This window comes from Pelodiscus sinensis, chromosome 18 (genome assembly GCF_052426305.1).
Source record: "Pelodiscus sinensis isolate ZL-2025 chromosome 18, ASM5242630v1, whole genome shotgun sequence".
Lineage (NCBI taxonomy): Eukaryota > Metazoa > Chordata > Testudines > Trionychidae > Pelodiscus > Pelodiscus sinensis.
In genome coordinates this window covers 9249111-9272045 of record NC_143069.1, presented here as the reverse complement: position 1 = coordinate 9272045, position 22935 = coordinate 9249111, and the positions used below count along the sequence as shown (strand labels likewise).

Genomic DNA, 22935 nt, shown 5'->3' with positions numbered 1-22935 from the left:
CATTTCCTCTATTGTCAGCATTGATGCTTAACTTGAATAACTCCTCTCCTTCCCTGGTGTTTATCCCTTTGCCGTGTTTATAGAAAGCCATCTCCTCTCTCCTCAACCTTCTTTTGACTAGGTAAAACAAGACAAGTTGCTCGAGTCTCTTGTTGGAACCCAGGTTTTCCATTCCTCTCATCATCCTAGTAGCCCTTCTCTTCATCTGTTTCAGTTTCAGCTTGTCTTTGTCAGACATGGGAAACCAGAATTGTACATAGTATTCCAGAGGAGGCCTTACCAGTGCCTTGTGCAGTGATAATGACACTTCCTTATCTCCACTGGAAATACCTCATTAGTTCCATGCTAGACATTATTAGAACTTTTCCTGGCTGCATTGCCATGGTGATTCATAGTCACCCTGAGATCAACCAAAACACCCAGGTATCTCTTTTCCTCTGTTGCTCCCAACTGGTACATTTCCATCTTCTGGCAAAAAAGTCTTCTTAGTACCTTGCACTCTCCACTGTTAAATTTAATCCCATTCCTATTGTTACAGTTTTCAAGGTTCTCTGGATCTTATATGATATTCTGGTTCTCCTCCATATTGGCAATACCTCCTCCTTTTGTGTCATCTGCAAAATTTAGTTAGTCTACTCTATAAGGTGCCACAGGACTCCTCGTCACTTTTGCAGATACAGACTAACACAACTACCCCTCTGATACTGGAAAATTTGTTCACACAATCCCACTGCTGGTGCCAAGGTCTTTAATGAAAAAAGATTGGTCCCGAGGTTGATCTCTGAGGGTCTGTCTACACTGCATGCTTATTTTGGAATAAGCTATTGTGGAAGATATATTCTGAAATAGCATGTAAACACTATAGGGACACCTTAAAACTAGTCAAAGGCAGGCTCCCTTAATGTGGATGCTCTACCTTGATTTAATGCCCCTGGAGACACTAGAGAGAAATTACTTAGAATGGCCCTGGTGAAGAGTTATTTTGAAATATCAGCAGTGGAGCGTTCATACTGCAGCTATTTCAAAATAGCTATTTTGGAATAGGAGTTATTCCTCATGGAATGAGGTTTACAGAAGTTGGAATAAGCTGTCCATTATTTTATGTTATTTGAAATAATGGAATTGATGTGTAGATGCTTCCATTTCCACTAGTACCTTCCCTCAGCCTCACAACTCACCTTTCATTATGACCCAATTTAGTCTTTCCTTTATGCAGTTCTTTATCCACCTTACAAGTCTTGTATTAACCCTCATAATTTAACTCGTAATATCTCATGTGGATTTGTATCAAATGCCTCACTGAAATTCAGGTAGATTAGATCTACTCTGTCTCCTTTGCCTGAAAAATCAAATTATCTTCTCAAAGAAAGAGATCAGGTGGGTCTCGCATTATCTACTTTTAGTAAAACCATGTTAAATGTATCCCAATTACCATTTTCCTCTATGTCCCTAACTACTTTCTCTTTCAAAATGTGTTCCAATACCTTGCTTACAATTGAGACCTGTAGTTCTTGGATCACGAGGGCAATAGAGTTTCCCTGGTGTTGGCCAGAGTGGAAAGCTGGGAAGGGCTAGCCTCCCACTAGTTTGATTTAAAGGGGCTACACACCCCTTAATTCGAACTAGTAAGTTCGAACTAGGCTTAGTCCTCGTACAATGAGGTTTACCTAGTTCGAACTAAGCGCTCCGCTAGTTCGAATTAAGTTCGAACTAGCGGAGCGCTAGTGTAGCGCCTATCAAAGTTAATTTGAACTAACGTCCGTTAGTTCGAATTAACTTTGTAGTGTAGACATACCCTTATTGCTTTCAGTAAAAAACCCACTTAAGAGGCGTAGTTTTATCTGCAAACCTTCTCTACATTTTTTTCACCCTGCATGAGATACAGACCTCAGATAGTTTCTGTATATTTGACTTCAGGTAATTCCAAGCCTCCTGCACATCCAGATCCTTCAGTTCTTCAGTCCAATCCAGTTTCCTAATTCCCAACATTTTTAAAGTTTGTCCTTTTGAAATCAAAGAATCATAGAACAGAATGGAACTTTGTGAAGTCACCTAATTCAGTCTCCTGCCCTCATGGCAGGACCAAGCACCATCTAGACCATCCCTGAGACATGTCTGTCTAACCTGCTTTTAAATATCATCATTGTTGGAGATTCCACAACATCTCGAGGCAGTTTATTCCACGGTTTAAATGCCCTGATATGTAGGAAGCATTTCCTAATGTCCAGTTGAAACCTTCCTTGCTGCACTTTGAGCCCATTGCTTCTTGTTCTATCCTCAGAGACAAGGGAGAATAATTTTTATTCCTCTTCCTTTTACATTTTAAAGCCAGGTTAAACCTCTCTAGTTCAGCACCTCAGGATCTGACCTATGCTGAATCAAACTATGGGAGGTTAATATTATCTATCAGCATTATCAACAATTCCTCTGCTTACTGTGCTCTTAGAAGACAGGGGTAAATTGGAGAAAAATAACAGAGCAGATCACTGGGAGCCAGAACTGGTGACTGTAAATAAACTTTATGCGGACACGGGATACTTGGTCACATCTGGCTAACTAAACTCATGCCAGACTACAGATGTTGCTGGACTAGAGAGGTTCAACTTAGACCTAAAAACTGTTATACTGTCCCCTCTTGGTCTTCTCTTTTCCAGACTAAACAAACCCAGTCTTCCCTCACAGGTCCCTCTCTAGACCTTTAGTTGTAATTCGTTGCTCTTCTCTGGACCTTCTCTATTTGTCTTCATCTTTCCTGAAATCTGGTGCCCAAAATTCAAAGAATACTCTACTTCAGTCCTAATCAACACAGAGTAGACTGAAAGAAGGACTTTTCACGTCTTGCTTACAATGTTCCAGTGAGTGCATCCTAGTGTGATATTGACTTTTTTGGAAACATTATCACACTGACTCATATTTAGCTTTTGGTCCACTGATGCAGAGATCCCTTTCTGCGGTACTCCTTCCTAGAGAAACTTAAAAAAACCAACAAATAGTTCTGTATAGGGCTGTCAGTTGAAATGTGTTAATTCCTGCAATTAATACAGTCCAGGATTAACACATTACATTTTTGTAATGCGTTAATTGCAGGTGTTAATGCTACACTGCCCCTTTGAAGTGCTGCTGACCTTGGGCTCCACAGCCCCTTTCAAACATGCAGAGGTGGCATTTCTAAGGAGCAGCCACCTCACAGCTAAGCTGGGCTATGTGCAACATTTCCCCAGCTAACCCTGGGTTCCGGGGAAGTGCTGCATAGAACCTGGGATCAGCTGGGGACCTCCAGCTGACCCCAGGCTCCAGGGCTGCCCCTTTCAAATGCAGGTGGAGGCAGCATTTTAAAGAGGCAGCGACAGCACAGACCACTTTACTTCAGACCACTTCTGCAGTTTGTCCAGATCGTTTTATACTATGGCCCGATGCTCCAAAGCACTTGCAAACTTTCCCTCCCACACACACACACTTCAATTTATATGGGCCTAAAGCATATGAGATTCTACCAGCCCACAACTCCCAGTAACTTGGCAATAATCTCTGGGGAGCTGGTTAGCATGTGTGTACAACAACTTAATGTTTTATAAAAACAGATGTTCCTTCTGCCCTGAGTGCTTACCTATTACATAATTTGCCCGAACACTTAAAAGGAAAGAAGTGATTAGCTAGAGAACATAAAAAATCTCACCCTTTCTATGTAGGAAACATAGAAATGATATCTGCAAAGAAGGGGAAATATTTATTTTGTCACAATGCAAATTATTTTATTAGTAAAATGTTAGCAGTCTCTCCTTCATTGGTGGTTTTTTATCTATTTCTCACCCATAATGCACATAGACCAATGCACAGGAAACCATATGTAAAACATTTTATTTCTTTTTCCCCCCCCTCAGAAAACTTTGAGACAAGAGCACTGGTAGGTCTGTTTATTATTGATTGAGTAATATCATCTAAATAAAAGGTAAGAATAATTAGCGAGTAGCAGATAACAGTCCTTTTAGGTACTGAGACAACTTTAAGGAAAGTCAAAGAAGAAAAATGCATTTTTGAGAACCTAAAATGAGGGAATTTTGCAGAGGGTTTAACTAAATTCCTTAACTGCAATATCTATACTTAAGCCATATCTAGAGTCAATTTGTGGTCTGGATCTATTAGCAAATCATTGGATAAATTTTAGACTATATCTTTCCTTTTTACATTCTTAAAGATTTTGCATGTCGTGAAAACTATTTTTTTAACACTCTTTGATAAATTATTGAAGAATCATGATGTTGTGTGTGTTTTATTTGTTTTGAAAACCTGACGTGTATCCATTTTGTCCAGTACATTTGTCAAGTAATTTTAATTGTGCTTCAAACAAACACACACAATAAAAGACCCCAACCTAAAATCATTTTGTCTCTTAGGCTACGTCTATACTACAAGATTATTTCAAAATAAGTTATTTAGAAATAATAACTCCTGAAATAACTCTTTTGAAATAGTGCTGCTACTCCTTACAAGCAGGAGTTATTTCAAAATAACAGGCTGGGTAGGATACATCTACACTGCAATAGTATTTCAGGATACTGGAGTATTCTGAAATAGCTAACCCATGTTTTCACAGCAAGCCCATTATTGAGATCACTATTCCAAAATCCTGTAAACATCATTCTACAAGGGGTAAGGGACATTTTGGAACAGTGCTTTATTTCAAAATGCAATGCTCCATATGATGAAATAAGCTATTTTAAAATAGTCTAAAAAATTAACTATTTTGAGTTACAATACAGTGCAGATGCACCCATAGGCCGTGCCCAGACTCAGGGGTTTTTTCGGGAAAAGTAACCTTTTCCCGAAAAAACTTCCCCTGCGTCCAGACTCAAGCCGCGTTCTTTCGAAATTATTTCGAAAGAACGCGGCTTTTCTTTCGATGGCGGTAAATCTCGTTTCACGAGGAAGAACGCCTTCCTTCGAAAGTTCCTCTTTCGAAGGAAGGCGTTCTTCAATGTAAAGAGGCCGTCTTCGAAAGAGAGCATCCAGACTCGCTGGGTGCTCTCTTTCGAAAAAGCGGATTTCTCTTTCGAAAGATCCGCCTGCAGTCTAGACGCGATCTTTCGAAAGAGGCTCTTTCGAAAGATGCTTTCGAAAGAGCCTCTTTCAAAAGAAGCCTGCAGTCTAGACATAGCCATAGTGTAGACACTCTAATTGTTATTTCAAAATAACTCCCTATGACTCGGACATTTTCAATAACTAACTTTTTTTTTCTTGATCTGCAGAAAAAAGTTTGAGACTAAATGAGACCAAGACTCCCATAGACATGGGTAGTTTAGCCATTATTATCATTGGGCTTTTCTTCATAAATGGTTCTAGTCAAGGTAAGAAAATCTTCCTTCTATATTTTTAATCTGTTTTCATAATTATAATATAAGGCCAAATTCTCTGTAAAATGTATATGACAAAGAGGATATTTCTAGATGAACAAAGTCTTTCTTTCTTTCTTTCTTTCTTTCTTTCTTTCTTTCTTTCTTTCTTTCTTTCTTTCTTTCTTTCTTTCTTTCTTTCTTTCTTTCTTTCTTTCTTTCTTTCTTTCTTTTAGTTTTCTGTATCATTTTAGGGGCAGTGATTATAAAAGCACAAGTGATAATAGGGAAGTGCTAGTCCTGTGTTTTTAGACTTTGTATCTGTTTTATTAGCTATCATTTAAAATCCACTATCTATTTATTGTAGGATGTGCAATGGCCTGTGGCCATAATGCTGAATTAAAACACTTCCCCAATCTTTAGTTGAATTAGCATTGAGGGGAAAACTTGCTGCAGAGGGTGCTAAGTGTTACACATGCTGCTATTGCACTCCCTGACTGCAGTACAATGGCAGCCTTAGACATCATGCCTGATCCTACTCAGGGGAAAAGTGGGTGTAGATTTTCAAAAGCTATGTTGGGCACTGAATTCTTCTGAAAACTTGGCTACAAATACATATTAATAGAGCGATACATGGAGAGACATTGTCATAGCCATAGCCACACCATAGCCAGCCTGGTGTGGTAGCCCCAGTTAGGTCTGTGCATGGCTCTTTGTCTTACTTTAGTGGCTGGTCCATTTAACAGCAGAATAATGTGATAAGAACAGTTATCACCTCTGGTGTGGAAGCCAGCTGATGTAACTGTTCATGCCATTCTTATAAGAATTAAACTTGTAAATGAAGTGCTGTTCCAACCTTTCCCTGTGTATTTGGTTTGTGGAATTGGCCTTGAACAACACTGTGACTTGGAGATCCATTAAACTGAGGGGTCTGTAGTTTCCTGGGTTGTTCTTATTTCCCTTTTTATAGTTGTGCACTATAGAGAGTGGGGAATACTGCTAGAGAGGCAGGATAAACTTTGTGAATGTGGCTACTATGTCAACCCTTAAAATAATAATGATACATGTAGTTGGTGATTTTCTCAAATCCAGGAGAATTCTGATCGAATCCCACAATCACTCATAGACACATAACACTCCTCAAAGGAAGGGGGCTGTTGAAGTAATTGGGATGTAAGTAAACTACACCTATGAGCAAGGGATATCTTTTCTTTTTTCTGTACATTTCTGGCCTGCCTGGTTGCAGAGGAAATACTGAAAATGTGCCCCGAGAGCACCTAAAAGGGTCAGAACCTAGAAGGGAAACAAAGAGAACCCGGATTTCATTTTTTAAAAATCGGCCAAATTTGTAAGCTAGGCTCATGACTTTGGGGATTTGGACTCATGAATCTGCAATGGCAAAGACTGACAACACTAACCAGGCTATTGTGGTGCTGTGCTGTTATTACTATTAGTATTTTTAATACTACCATTTGAAGCTGATAAAAATGCACCAAGATGGGACTGAGTACAGGCAGTCCCCGGGTTACATACAAGATAGGGACTGTAGGTTTGTTCTTAAGTTGAATTTGTATGTAAGTCGGAACTGGTACATATTGTACCCCAGATGTCCCTGATTCAGTCGCTGCTGAAACTGACCAGCAGCTGACTACAGGAAGCCCGAGGCAGATCAGTGTCAGCAGCAGCTGACTTGGGGACACCTGGGGTAGAGCAGCTGGGGAGCTGCCAGGTTGGTCCCCGCAGCGCCCCAGCTGCTCTGTCCCAGGCGTCCAGATTCAGCCGCTGTTGAAACTGACCAGCAGCGGCTGAATTGGACACGCCTGGGGCAGAGCAGCTGGAGTGCTGCCGGGTTGGTCTGGTAGCGCCGAACCTTGGTGCGGCGGGACCAACCCAGCAGCACCCCAGCTGCTCTGCCCCATGCGTGTCCAATTCAGCCGCTGCTGGTCAGTTTCAACAGCGGCTGAATCTGGATGCCAGGGGCAGAGCAGCTGGGGTACTGCTGGGTTGGTCCCGCAGTGCCGCACCTTGGCACTGTGGGGACCAACCTGGCAGCACCCCAGCTGCTCTACCCCAGGTGTCCCCAAGTCAGCTGCTGCTGAAACTGATCAGCAGCTGATTCCAGGACCAACCCGGCAGCCCCCCAGCTGCTCTACCCGAGGCGTCCTGATTCAGCCGCTGCTGAAACTGACCAGCAGCGAGAAAAGCCTGGTCTGCTGGGGGAAGGAGGGCACTAGCTGCGCCCCCCCCCCCCAGCAGACCAGGAAGACGCGGAGCAGCTTTTCTTGCCGCGGATGACGCGGGCGGCAGGACCGCCGCAGCGCGTCTTGGCAGTCTGCTGGGGTGGCACAGCTAGTGCGGGGTTCCCCCCGTTCGTAAGTAGGGATCCGACGTAAGTCGGATTCACGTAACCCGGGGACTGCCTGTATATCAGTTCCTGAGAATCTTAATAGCTTGGATATGGACTATTGAGGAAAAAACATCCTGTTCTTTTCCTGTCTGATTTATTTCCATACCTGTCTCATATTTAGCAGAATTTTGAGAAACATTCCTACAAACATGATGTGAATATTGCAGATGATATGATAAGGTTGCCTAGAATCATAGAATCCTAGGACAGAATGAGTCCTTGAAAGGTCATCTAATCCGGTTCCTGTGCTATTGGCACAAATTAATCATGGTTACTTTCTACTGCATTCCAGTGCTATTCATGACATTTGTACCTCATGCCACAGCCACGCCTGAAAAAATGAGGAGTACAGGTTCTTTTGAAAAAGGGTCTGTTTGGTTTTTTTTTAAAGAACCCTGTCTAGACTGTACTTTCACTTTCGAAAACCTCCTTTTTGAAATACCGATCGGACATGAATATGCAAATGAAGTGCTGGACATTTAAATCTCTGCTTCATTTTCACTTTACATTTTCTTCATTTACATTCCTCATTCCACTGCAGTACACTTTAAGGGGCAGATTGCTACATAATTGATGTTAGATGTTACCCCCTCCTACTCTAGAGATCTGGGGATCCCACTTTGAATCCACTTTTCTAAACATGTGGTATTGTTTGAGAACAAAAAAAAATGAAAAAAAGAGAAATGGCAGGCTTCCTGGGATGGATTGATTTTAATCAGAGGGATTTAAATTCCTGTTTTAAATCATGATTTAAACCAGTAACTCTTGATTTGAATACTCAAATGTAATGGTGTTTTTTATTTGTACTTTCTAGTTGTTTTCCTAAGGGAAAGTTTATTCTCATTGATTTGTAACCATGAAATATTTTAACTTGCATCTAAAGATAGCTTCTGAGACCGGGGGCAAATGGGTAGGACCAGGACTGGCATGGCCTAAGCCCTCCCCGGTGTCTGGGGCAGGGGTGGAGGAGTGCGAGGGTTAGCATGTCTGGGGCGGATAGGTGGAGTTGGGGCTGTCCTAGCCTTGGCCCTGCCCAACTACTGTTGGGGCAGAGCTGAAGTTGGTCCAGCCTTTTCCCACCCCCACACCTTCTGGAGGCTGTGGCATGACAACTAGGGCTGGAATGGCTTTGGCTTGGTGGCTGGGTGGGCCAGGGATGCCATGCTTCACTCTGATCCTTGCCAGTGGCTGGAAGGAGGCTGGGATGGCCTATTCTCAGAGAGTGGGGGGTTGGCGTGCATAGCAAGTGAGTGATACAGCCCCCTTATTCTTATTCTTATTCTTATTCTTATTCTTATTCTTATTCTTATTCTTATGCAGGGGTGCCTTTCAGTGGTCTGGGGGGGTATGCTTAGACTGATCCCTATCTATTTTAGTCATTCAGGGGAGCATCCTGTCCACTCCCCGTCTGTTCAGTGGCTTATAGGAAACTGAAGGGGTCTGCTGGGTCTAGAGTGTCAGACCTTATCAGCAGCTCATGAAATAAGGGGAGTCGTCACTCCTTCACATATCTGCTCGGTTTCGAGGTTCGGCTGACCCCCCTTTCGTTCAGAACTCCCTTGTGGGAGAGCCCTGGTGCGGCTGGAATCAGCTTACTTTTCAGAGACCTGGGCAGCGGCATTCACACTCTACTCATTACATTCACACTCAGCATGCTTTTCACACAGAAATTTTCCTACTTTTAGATGAATCTCTCATTATGGACCTCATCCATATTTGGTGCGGCAAACAACACTGTTCTTCCCAGGGGCAGCAAACAACACGGTTCCCCCTAGAACCACAGCAGTTCCTAGCACTGCATAAACCTAGGTGCCTTATGTCCGGACGCAATACAACCTTCTTCCCATACCCGGGGCGGCACCACCAATACCACAGCAGTTCCTAGCACTGCATAAACTCAGGCCTACTCGGGGATAACAAAACAACCTCCCCGGAACCGTTTTGCGTCTGACCTTGTTGCAGATTCAAGAAGTTCGGATGGCGTGAGCCCACAAGAAGCAGACGACCCTACAGGCAGTCCTCCTCCACACCCCAGTAGAGATTTCAAAAGGTCTCTTACCTCTCGTTTGGCACCATGGGGGTGAAGGGGGATGGTCTGCAGCCGCCATCACTGTCTTCAATCGGGCGTTGCCATCCGAGTCACGGCACCAAATTGTGGAAGAAAACATTGTCCTCACATCTCAGTTTGTAAGCAACAAGTAGCCAGAGGCAGTTTTATTACGAGCTGCAGCAAGGGAAAAACTGGTTCGGACAGGGGGGGAGTCCCCTCCCTCACCGAGGCAGATCTTCGAATACAAGCAATTATGAAGCAGTTTATATACTGTCTATTAAATATAATAACAATAACAATTAGTCTCCTTCCTATTACAAACACCAATGGCTAACAGTTATTTAGTTCCACCAAGATGCTCCTTATCTCAAGGTCCCTACCAGAGTCAGCATTCTATCCTTATCTCCGTATGGAGGCGAGAGGCAAAGGCAGCGTCTAATTACAGATCTCACGTTGTCAGGCCACAGACTTAGCCTGACTCTTGCTCTCTTGTTAACAAGACCAAGATGGCTGCACACAAATTCCCTTATTCCCTTTTCCTGCCTCCACATTATTCTTATTCTTATTCTTATTCTTATTCTTATTCTTATTCTTATTCTTATTCTTATTCTTATTCTTATTCTTATAGAACTTCCTTATTTGCTGGATACATATCTAAACTAGTTTTGCATTGAAACTATTTGATTCATTAAACAATGCACGCTCTGAAGTTAGTGAACTGAAGTTTTTGTTTCTAGTCATTATGTCCTTAAACCTTTTAGAACTACTATATTTTATTATTTCATACCTAGTCTTATACTAGAAGAAAACAAGTTTCTTCATTTAACAAAAGAGTAACATTTTATCTTGCCTTACTTGTCTCCACTAGCTTAAAGATAAAACCTACCCAAGAGGAAATGCTTTATGGCCAAGACATTTTTATAATAAAGTGATTTGTTGGCCGTAGCATCCTAAAGCCAACCAAACCTAAACTTGAGTAGATTTCTGGAGCTGAGGACTCACTAGTGAGCATTCCCCTGACACTGGTCAATTAGAATGCTCAAGCTAATCCTATCTGCCACAAATAGGAAGAAGGAGAGGGGCTGTCTCTGGGTACGTCTAGACTACCGCGTTTTGTCGACGGAAGTTTTGTCGACAGATACTGTCGACAAAACTTCCGTCGACAATTTGCGTTCAGACACATGGAGTTCTGTCGACAAAGCAAGCCGCTTTGTCGACAGAACTCCGTAGTCTGGACACAACGTTACAGGCAATAACACCTTCTGTCGACAGAACTCTGTCGACAGAAGGTGTTTTGCCTCGTAAAATGAGGTATACCAGCGTCGACAAAACCGCGGAGTTCTGTCGACGTTATGTCGACAGAACTCCGCAGTAGTGTAGACGCTGGTATTGTTTTGTCGACAAAAGTCCACTTTTGTCGACAAAACTAGGTAGTCTAGACACACCCTCTCAGACAACGAGACACAAATGATCCAGAGCTTCAGATCGATTGGGACACAGACAATCCCTGTCTCTGAAACTCTAGTGTTTAACATGGTCACGATTTTTTTCTCAATTGCTTGAGGCAAATCATCATAAATGGTTGAATGAAACAGAAATATGTAAGATCATCTTGTATGTCAACTGAAACATTTTGTTGCATTTGAATTGATATTTTCAAGTATTTAATGGCTTTTTTCTTTTTCATGTGAGAAAAATAAAATTGTTTTTGTTTTGAACTGAAGTAGTTTTTCTGTGTATTTTCATTCAATCCCCAGTCTGAAAAATCCATTAATTTACCCAGCTCCATTTGTAAACCTCTTTATGTAGCCCAGCCACAAAGGGGGATAGAGTGCCAACTGAGTTACATGGAACATTGTCTCTCCATGGATTTAGTCAGCCTGGTGTGGTAGCCCCAGCTAGCACTGTGCATGGCACTTTGTCCTACTTTAGTGGTCCATTTGACAGCAGAATAATCTGCTTTTCTCAATGATTTCCTGCTATAGCTCCTGCTGAAAGGCCTAGCCTCAAATCTCTTTCTTGGCCCATATGGTCGTGTGGTTATGGGTACCTTTTAGTTTTGTTTTAGTTTTGGTGTAATTATGAGCAAACACTCCCCATGGTAGAAATGTGGCATTTTTATTTGTCTGAAAAGTGTCATATGTGCATCCCTGTGGGAGGTTTCTGACTCATTTATAAATCATCCAGGAACTCAGGTCATGATTCTTACAAGGAAGAGGAAAAAATCATTTGGTCACAATGCAAATTATTTGATTGCTAAAATGTGGGTACATTCTCTCCTTTTTTATCTATTTCCCACTGCTCATAAACCAGTGCAGTTTTCAGGAAACCATTTTTTATTTTTTTCCCTTAGAGACCTCGGAGAACAGGACTGGTAAGTCTGCAATTGGTGTATTCTTTTTTCAGTCACACCACAACGTTTATTATTATTTGATGAGTAGCATAACTAAGGAGCTGTGCCCCCTGCCCACTATGCTCGCCAACTCCCTTCTTGGCCGGGTAGCACCCAGACCTGAGGCCACCTGGCCCTGGATCTTCCCACCCCACAGCCTTTGCTACTAGGGAGTCTCTGAGGCTGGCCCATACCTGGCTTTTCCCCCCTGCTGCTGGGTGCAGCGAGAGCCCACCCCCAAAGCTGCCCCAGCCCCAGGACAACTTCGGCTCTTGCCTCCCTGAGAGGGGATGGTCTGAGGCCACACCAGGCCTTACTCTTCCACTTCCTCACCATGCCTGACTTCCCCCCAGCCACTGGGAGGAGCCCAGCTGAGATTCTTTGCCTGCCCTCCACCGGCAGGGAGGGTCTGAGGCCGCCCTGGCTCTTTCCCCCCCGCCTCGAGCCTCCTCTGCACCTGGCCCCAAGTCTGCCATGGCCTCAAGACCTCCTCATCTCTTGCGTTCCCTGGCCCGTTTCCCCTGGGCTTTTGCACCCACCCAGCTCTACCACTAGCAACCAGAGGTGGAGGGACCAGGCCAAAGTCATGCTGGGCCTGTCTCTCTCTATCCATTTTGTCCGTTTCATTTGTCCAATAATTGTAATTACAATTTTTTGGTACAAAAAGGAAAAAGATACAGTTTATAACAAATGACTCTAAACAACCTAGAATCCTTCTGTATTTTTAAAAAAGGACAGATATTTCATCCATTTGGTCATCTGAAGATGTGGGCTGTGCCCACGAAAGCTCATGATACCATCTCCATGTTTTGTTAGTCTTTAAAGTGCTACTACACCATTTTTTGTTTTGTAAGTTTTTCCTAGATACTTCAGGATCAGAACAAATATACACATTAGACATGTTCAGTAACTAATAAACTAATAAACTTTTCCTTTGTTCTACAGAAACTCCACTTGAGGCTAAATTAGCCCTCGAAAACAAGATTCTCATAGGCGTAGTTGTTATCCTCTTACTTATTGTGATTGTTTTATTGTGTTTTTTATGTCGAGGTAAGAATTCTACATTTCTAAACTTTCTTCATGCTTATAAGGCCAAATTACTACACAGAGACTCCAATTTTTCACTCAGCCCTCATGTATTGCAAGTTTTCCTAGCTTTAGATACCAAGCTAATGAAAATAATATCTTTCCACAAATAGGGCTCTCCAAGACTAGGAGGAATTACAGCAGATATTTGTTGGTATTTCCCTGTGCTTTGGGAAAGGGCTACAGTAAGTTATGTTCTAACCCTGACAATAATATCAATGTCAATTTGTAGGGTAAACATGCTTAAATCAAGCCCCAGTTCTCTCAGATAGAGAAAGTATTTGAACCTAAGATCACAGGGTTAAGAATTCTCAGTAGACGTAAGTCATTCCCTTATCCTCCGTGTTTCCTATTGGCTAGTTAGGGCATGTCCCTTCACAGCATACTGGCTTCTGTGTAGTCATTTTTAGGTGTCTAACTCTCCTCACTCCAAGTTGTATGTTGCACTTGGAGTTGAGTGACCTAGAGATAAGGCATTTGAAGCCAGAGTCATAGCCCTTTGTGACACTGTCTTTAAAATATAGGGTAGATTTTCCACCTTGATAGGTGATTACCACTGAGGAATGCTAAGATTCTGTTTAATGAATACTCACCATTCGCTATGTATATGTTAGAATTGTAACCTATAGCCATAGTGCTATATTTAATTAGTAATTGATACTGGCACCTCTGTTGGTGATTTCATATATTATTTCTGATTTTATTTTAGAATACAAAAAAGAAGATCCTGAAAAAAGTAAGCATTTATGTTTTTTCAATTATAACTCAAACACAAACACACACACTCACTCACACACATACACACACACAGAGACCTGCAGACAAAATATTTATTTTTACTACTAATTTCCTAGACGAATATGCAACCAGTGAATTAGTCAGTCAGTTAAAACTACACTCTCCCTCCCATGAACTATCCCAGCAGAGAGAAAGAGAGAGAGGGAGAAAGAGACACACTCAAGAAACAAGTATCAGAGGGGTAGCTGTGTTAGTCTGGATCTGCAAAAGTGACAAGGAGTCCTGTAGCACCTTATAGACTAAGAGATGTATTAGAGCATAAGCTTTTGTGGGCAAAGACCCACTTCATCAGATCATGTAGTGGAAAGTCCAGAGCATTGTTACATCCCTACCAAGCATTTATAAACCTCAACTACCCACCTGGAGAAATAAAAAAACAAATTGAAAGAGCCAAACGAATACCCAGAAACCATCTACTTCAAGACAGACCCAAGAAAACCAACATAGAACATCACTTGTCATCACCTACAGCCCCCAACTTAAACCCATCCAACACATTATCAATAAACAACAACCTATACTGGAACAGGATACTAAACTCTGAGAGGCTCTGGCAGACAAGCCCATAGTCTCCTATAGACAACCACCTAACCTCAAGATGATTCTTACCAACAACCACAGGACATACCACACTAATATCAACCCTGGAACTTTCCCTTGCAACAAATCCCGTTGCCGTCTTTGTCCACATATTCACTCTGCTGATACCATTATTGGACCTAACCAATTGAGTTATAAATGGACACGAATCTGATATCAGGAATGGCGATATACAAAAACCTGTAGAAGGACACTTAAATCTCCCTGACACACAGTAGCAGATTTAAAGGTAGCCATCCTGCAACAAAAAAACTTTAAGAACAGACTTCAAAGAGAAATTGCTGAGCTATAGTTCATCTGCAAATTTGACACCATCATTTTGTGATTAAAGAAAGATTGTGAAAGACTAGCCAACTACAAAAGCAGTTTCTCATCTCTTGGTGTTCACACCTCCAAATCAGCTACTAGAAATGATCCTCATACTCCCTGACTGAATTTACCTTGTTATCTCCAGCCTTACTCTTGACTGGTACTCTTTTCTTATGCCTATATATTTATAGCTGCCTCTGGCGTTTCAAGTAAATGCATCTAACGAAGTGGGTCTTTGCCCATGAAAGCTTTTTAGGTTAGATATTAAGAAAAACTTTATAATGACAATAGTTAAGCTCTGTAACAGGCTTCCAAAGGAGGTTTCACAAGTTGTTCCTGTCATTGAAGGTTTTTAAGAATAGTTTGGACTAACAGCTGTCAGTGATGGTTTAGGTTCACTTGATCCTGACTTGTCACAGGGGATTTGACTTGCTGATCTCTAACAGTACATTTCAGCCCCACATTTCTATGTCACCCCAAATAATACCAGCTGATGATCTGCCCTATATGTCCACAGCATATAATAGCAGAGGGATTTTTCTGAGGCAATATGAATGAGCTGCAGTAATTATGTTATATTGATTGTCAGTGTGCATGTGCTACTGCTGTTAAATATTCTAACCTTCTCTACGTTGCTTTGCTTTCTTTTAAAGGAAACCTCATCTTTGCAGAAGAAGGTAGATATGAGATCATATTCCATCACTTCATCATTTAAAGTCATTGTGTAAAATGATGAGAGTCTTCTTTCTTTCACATAATAATATGTAGAGTCTAAGTCTATTACATTGTCCCTAGATTTCTTCAAAACAAATTTAAAATGTTTTGCTTTTCATTGGTGTAAAATGGGGGTGTCAATGTATGAGACACATCTTCTTAAATGTATTGTGTGATGGATCATGGTGACACACTCCACCAACCCACACAGTAACAATTGCATAATGCCCCTTGGAAATCTACCAGGATTTCTTACGTAGGAAAGTATTACTGGGAAAGTGCTGTGTCTCTTTAGATGCCTTTAGTCAGAGGCCATCAGAATCCTTGAAAGAAAATTGCCCCCAACCCAATTTCTTCCAATGAAACCTTTGCATCTTGCTAAATTTCCTGGACCACTTTTATTTTTATACATAAGTCGAATGTGGTGATGATGATGATGATGGGCTAATTTATTATTTTCAAATACATGTTTTTGTAATTACCATAAGAATCATAAAGGAACCAAAATTAAACAGCTTCCAGTTATTACAAGTTATCACATCAGCCTTATTTTCACGTCAGCAGTAATTGCATGGTGTAATCCTGAATAGGCATGTACAGCTAGCACCAGAATACACTTATCAGCAAGGGAATGCCCCCAGCAGCATGATCTTCGTGCATGTAAAAAGAGAGGTCACAGTGTATGGAGGACTTCATTTGAAAACAAAATAGCATCCTGGGATGAATTTTGTTATGGCCAGCAATGTGAAGGTGATGTGTCAAACACTCCCTCCATATCTCACATCAGTTCTGCATTAGTACACAATGAAAATCTGTTCCTCCTGGGAGTGGAAAAAATTAGAGGGAACACTGGTCCAGAATGTGCCAGACACATATTGTGGCATTTTACTTCCATGTCAGGTCTTTTATTTTGTGTTCAAAATGAAGTCCTTCATACACCGTAACTTTCCTTTTCTCATGCATGCATCGTAAGGGTGACCCTAGTTCTGGACACAGTGTAGGACTCCTTAAGGGGCAAACTACCACATAACTGATGTTAGACCTACTCCCCCGCCCACTATAGAGATTTAGGGATCCCACTTTGGATCCACTGTTCTAAATACGTGACATTGTTTGAGGAAGAAAAAGAAAATAAAAATGGCGGGCTTCTTGGGATGCATTGATTTTAATCAAAGTGATTTTAATTCCTTTTTTAAATCATGATTTCAACCAATACATCTTCATGTGAATAATCCCTTTTAATGCTGTTTTCTATTTGTACTTTGTAGCTGTTTTCCTAAAGGAAAGTTTATTCTCATTGATTTGTAACCATTAAACACTCTAACTTGCATCTAAATATAGCTTCTGAGGCTGTGAGATAAGGGGGCAGCACCAGGGCTGGCATGGACTCAGCCCTTTCCAGTGGCTGTGGCGTGGAAGGAGGAAAGCTAGGGTTGGCATAGTTGGAGGTGGGAGAGGGGTAGAGTTGGGGCTGTCCTGGCCTCTGCCCTGCCCAACGACTGCCAGGGCAGAGCTGAGGCTGGTCCGGCCTTGCTCCGCCACCCACCCTCTGAAAGCTGTGGCAGAAGAGCCAGGGCTGGAAAGGCCTTGGCCTGGTGGCTGGGATGGCCAGGGCTGCCATGCCTCGGTCTGGCTCTCCCCGGTGGCTGGAAGGAGAGCTGGGACGGCCTACTCCTGGAGAGGGGGGAGGGATAGGCAAGCGTAGTGAGTGTGTGGTGCAGCCCTGTTCTTATTCTTATTCTTATTCTTATTCTTAAATGCTAGATACACATATAAACAAGTGTTGCATTAAAACTATTTGATTTATTAAACAAAGTACACTGTGACATTACTGAATTGAACTTTTTGTTTCTAGTATGTATGTCCTTACATTTTATAGAACTACTAGATTTTATTCTTTCATACCTAGTCTTACACTAGAAGAAAGCAAGTTTCTTCATTTACCAAAAGAGTAACATTTTATCTTGCCTTACTTGTCTCCAATAGCTTAAAAATGAAATCTACCCAAGACAAAAACTTTATGGCCAAGACATTCTTAAAATAAACAGATTTGTTCTAAAACAAGTCAAACATAAACTTGAGTTGATTTCTGGCTCTGAGGACTTACTAGTGAGCAGCCCCCTGACACTGGTAAATTAGAATGACACAAATGGAAATGAGGAGAGGGGTTGTCTCTCAGACCATAAGATGGAAATGATCCAGAGCCTCAGATAAATTGTGCCACTGCCAATCACTGTCTCTGAAACTCTTGTGCTTAACATGGTCATCAACAGTCACGATACATTTTTTTCTCAATTGCTTGAGGCAAAAACATCATAAATGGTTGAATCAAAAAGAAAAATGTAAGAAATTATTTTGTGCCAACTGAAGCTTTTTGGTGCATTTGAATTGACATTTTTAAGGTTGTTTTTGTTTTGAATTGAAGTAGGTTTTTTGGGTATTTTCATTCAATCTCCAGACTGAGAAATCCACTACTCACCCAGATCTATCATTAACCTTTTTATGTAGCTCAGCCACTAAAGGGGGATAGAGTGCTAACTGAGTTACATGTAACATTGTCTCTCCATGGATCTACCCAGGTTGGTCTGGTAGCCCCAACTAGTGCTGCGCATGGCTCTTTGTCCTACTTTAGTGGCTGGTCCATGGAACAGCAGAATAATGTGCTGTTCTGAATGATTTCCGGCTACAGCTCCTGCTGAAAAGCCTGGCCTCAAATCTCATTCTTCGGCAATGTGGTAGTGTAGTTATGGGCATCATTTAGTTTTTAGTTTCAGTGTCATTATGAGCAAACACTTCCCCATGGTAGAAATGTGGCATATTTATTTGTCTGAAAAATGCCATATATGCATTCCATGGTAAAATACAATATTGTTTTTAAATACTCATTTTTTCTAAGGAAACTTCACAGAAAAATGAGATTTCTGTCATATTAATAAATCATCTGGGAACTCAGGTCATGATTATTGTTAAGTAATATCAATTAAAATTATGTATTGCTATTTTATTTAGTGCCAGTACCCACAGATGACAGCAAGCCTAGTCAAGGTAAGTGCAAGTGTCTTATATCAGGTATCTGTATTTGTAAACACACAGGGCAGGACTCTGATCTCTTAATCCCTACAGAGTACCTCAAAGTCTGCAAATTCAGCTAATAAGCAAAGGAAAGGTATTATAGATTCCCCCTCTATCTTCCCCTCTTGTATACAGTTTGCACCAGAGGCAGTCCAGAGTGTAGCTCCTCATGGCAAATGAATATTGAATGATTAAACAAACATAGTGGGAAAATAGGAGCTAGTAGAGATTCTGCAGATGGTAGAGAATTCAGAGCTGACACTCCTGGAAAAAGGGAGTGCAGGTTTAGCAGATTTGATGCTACATTCCATGAGGTGTAACAGTTAACTCGAACTAAGGTGTAGCAGTTCGTTCGGACTAGGGGGATTTAAAATGGTGCCCGGACGGGAAGATGCAAATAAAGCCCAGGATATTTAAATCCCAGGCTTCATTTGCAACTTTCAATGCCTACATTCGCCTCCCTTATTCAAACTAGGGGGCTAGTGTAGACTTACCCATAGATAGTATCGTGAGCTTTCATGATACTGTGGTAATCAGCTTGTTACTGTTTACCACTGTCTCTAGAGGAATGGGCCACATATATACATGGGCATAACACACTTCTTCAGACGACTGGAATATTAGAAGTTCAGATCCAAGAATAAATAAGGGAAGATGGGGGAGGAGGAAGAAAAGAGAAGGAAAAAAAAGGAGACCGTGGGCACATCTTTCAAGTAGTTACAAGAGCCTGGTAATAACAATTAGCACCTCCATTGCTTGGTGGTTTGGTTAAGATATTAGGATGTGGAAGATAGTATGCAAGCCAGTTGATGTCTCTGCTCATTTCATTCTCATAAGAATTAAACTTGTAAATGACATGAACTTCCAATCTTTCCCTGTGTATCATTTTAGGGGCAGTGATTATAAAAGTACAAATGGTGTTAGGGGAAGCGTTTTTAGACTTTGTATGTTTTATAGGCTATCATTTAAAATTAATTTTCTATTTATTGTAGGATGTGCAATGGCCTGTGGCTATAATGCTAAATTTAAACACTTCCCCAATCTTTACTTAAATTAACAATAAGAGGGAAACTTGTTGGGGAGGCTGCTAAGTTTTACTAAACAGAGGCTCCAAAACTTGAATCAGTTTTTGACTCAGACCACAATGTATTTGGCTCCATCATTTGGGTCAAGGCACTGGAAACAGAAATATATAAATATATTTTAGAAATGTGTCACTGTCTGTCTGCCTCTGAATCTGTTTGCTTAAGAAGTTTTCCTAAATGAAAAGAGCTAAAATCTCCAAATTTGCTAGGCAGCTTCCTCTTATCCTCTTAACTTGAAGCAAGGCCAAGGCTTGGTTGTGCCAGGAAAATGGGAAGTTCCTGGAATTGCACTGGTTTCCATAACATGGGAAGGAAGGGGGGCATTGAGAATGACCACTGGGGACAGTGAGCACGGGGAGAGTTATATTGCAGCATGACCACTGCGGGCAGCTGCACCATCAAGAGGGTAGCTCTTCTCTGAGCCTCTCCTCAACATCTCAACCCAACTCCTGTACCTCCCATAGTCCTAACCTCCTGCTCTACACTGCCCCACATTCCCAAGACCTTACTATGACTCCTGCATATTTCATGCTACTAGGACCACTGCCTTGAACTCATGCTATGTGGGTAAGTCTTCTAGTAGATAGAATCATAGAATACTAGAACTGGAAGGGACCTTGAGAAGTCATCAAGTCCAGTCCCTTGACATCACGAGAGGACCCAGTACCATCAAGATCAAGGAACCATGGTTCTCATCTCCCCCTCTGTGCCCCCCCACACACCCCAACAACAACAAAAACAACTGTGCTCTGAGGGTCATCCCATGGGAGGTTGTGATATGAAAATCCCTGTATGAAATATAAGTTAGATCAAACCTTGGGGCTGCCAACCATGGTTCCTTTAACATTTTACACTTACATATCCCATCATTTGCCCAATCACAGAAAAAAAAAGAACCTGGTTAGATAAGGAACACCAAAAAATTCACCTTTCTACACAGGAAACAGATATAATGGATTCTTATAAGGAAATGGAAAATTTCTTTTTGTCACATGCAAATGATTTTATTGCTAAAATGTGGGCACATTCTCTCCTTTTTTATCTATTTCCAACCCACAGTGCTCATAAACCAGTTCAGTTTTGAGGAAACCACCTATAAAACATGTTTATTTATTTCCCTTAGAGTATGTCTACACTAGCCCCCTAGTTTGAACTAGGGAGGTTAATGTAGGCATTTGAAGTTGCAAATGAATCCCGGGATTTCAATATCCCGGGGTTTATTTGCATCATCCCGTCCGGGCACCATTTTTAAATCCCCCTAGTCCAAACTAACTACACAAGGTGTAACAGTTAACTAGAACTAAGGACTTAGTTCAAGTTAACGTTTGACTGCCGCGTGTAGCTGTGGGCGGTTAGTTTGGACTAGGGGGATTTAAAAATGGCTCCCAGACAGGAAGGGTATGTCTACAGGAAGGGTAATGTAGTCAACCGGAGTTGCAAATGAAGCCCGGGATTTGAATTTCCCGGGCTTCATTTGCATGTTGCCGGGCGCCGCCATTTTTAAATGTCCGCTAGTTCAGACTCCGTACCCTGCGGCTACACGGAGCATGAACTAGGTAGTTCGGACTAGGCTTCCTATTCCGAACTAGGAGTAATGGTAGTTCAGAATAGGAAGCCTAGTCTGAACTATCTAGTTCGTGCCATGTGTAGGCGCGGGGCACGGAGTCCAAACTAGCGGATATTTTAAAATGGCGGCGCCCGGCAACACGCAAATGAAGCCCGGGAAATTCAAATCCCGGGCTTCATTTGCAACTCCGGTTGACTACATTACCACCCTAGTTCGAACTAGGGTGGTAGTGTGGACACACCCAAAGATATTTAAATCCAGGGCTTCATTTGCAACTTTGAATGCCTACATTAGCCTCCCAAGTTCGAACTAGGGGGGTAGTGTAGACATACCCTTAGAGACCTCAGAGAAGAGGAATGGTAAGTCTGCAATCTGTGTTTTCCTTTTTCAGTCTCACCACAATGTCTGTTATTGTTTGATGAATATCATAACTAGAGGGCTGTGTCCCCTGCTCACTATGCTCACCAACTGCTCTCTTGGCCAGGGACAAGAGGACACTTGGCCCCAGATCCTTCTGCCCCATATTCTCTGCAGCAAGGGAGTCTCTGAAGCCCAGCCTTGAGGCTGCTCCAACCCCAGGACAAGTTAGGCTCTTGCCTCCCCTCCAACCACCTAGAGGGGGTAGTTTGAGGCCATGCCAGGCCTGATGTTTCCCCTGGCTGCTAGGAAGAGTCAGGAAAAAGCCTATCTAGTCCCAACATTCCCCAGGCACTAGGAGGGGCTCAGCTGAGGTTCTTCACCAGCCCTCCCCTGGAAAGGAGGGTCTGAGGCCATGCTGCCCTTGGCCCTGGCTCTTCCCCCCTGCCTCCAGCCTCCCCTGCACCTGGTCCCAAGTCTGCTGTGGCCTCTAGGCCGAATGATATCTTGGGCCCTCTTGGCTCCTGGGTCTTTGCATCCCCATGCGGGCGTCCAGCTATCCCAATAGTAACCAGGGATTGTGTGTGTGGAGGGGGTCAGGCCAAAGTCATGCTGGGCATCACTCTCTGTATTCATTTTCTCCATCTCATATATCCAATCATTGTAATTACAATTTTTTGGTACAAGAAGGCAAATGATCCCAAACAACCTAGAATCCTTTTCTGTCTTTAAAATGGACAGATACCTCATCCATTCCATCATCTGAAGAAGTGGGTTGTGCCCACAAAAGCTCATGATACCATTTACATATTTTGTTAGTCTTTAAGGTGCTACTATACTATTTGTTGTTTTTTAATTTTTTCCTGAATCCTTCCAGATCAGTACAAATATATGCATTAGATATTTTCAGTAATTAATCAACTAATAAACTTTTCTTTTGTTCTACAGAAACTCCACTTAAGGCTAAATTTACCTTTGAAAACATACTCATATGCACGGATTTACTCCTTCTTATCGGGATCATGATATTTTGTTTTTTCTCTCTAGGTAAGAAAATTTTCCTTCTACATTTCCAATCTGTTTTCATAATTATACTATAAAGCCAAATTCTCTGTAAAATGTATATGACAAGGAGGATATTCCTAGGTGAACAAAGTGTGTATTCTTC

General features: G+C 41.9%; 1 protein-coding gene across 1 annotated transcript in view; it reads left to right on the top strand.

The window, feature by feature from the left end:
- The window catches only part of LOC102450868 (butyrophilin subfamily 2 member A2-like), a 55551-nt gene that overhangs the window by 5592 nt on the left and 27024 nt on the right, over nt 1–22935 (top strand). Inside the window, exons 2-9 of the mRNA XM_089769976.1 lie at nt 5247–5345; nt 12141–12161; nt 13125–13229; nt 13379–13450; nt 13975–14001; nt 15626–15649; nt 18696–18731; nt 22716–22814. Of these exons, the coding sequence (XP_089626102.1) occupies nt 5288–5345; nt 12141–12161; nt 13125–13229; nt 13379–13450; nt 13975–14001; nt 15626–15649; nt 18696–18731; nt 22716–22814 (442 nt within the window). The 5' untranslated portion in view covers nt 5247–5287. The remainder of the gene's footprint in view (nt 1–5246; nt 5346–12140; nt 12162–13124; nt 13230–13378; nt 13451–13974; nt 14002–15625; nt 15650–18695; nt 18732–22715; nt 22815–22935) is intronic.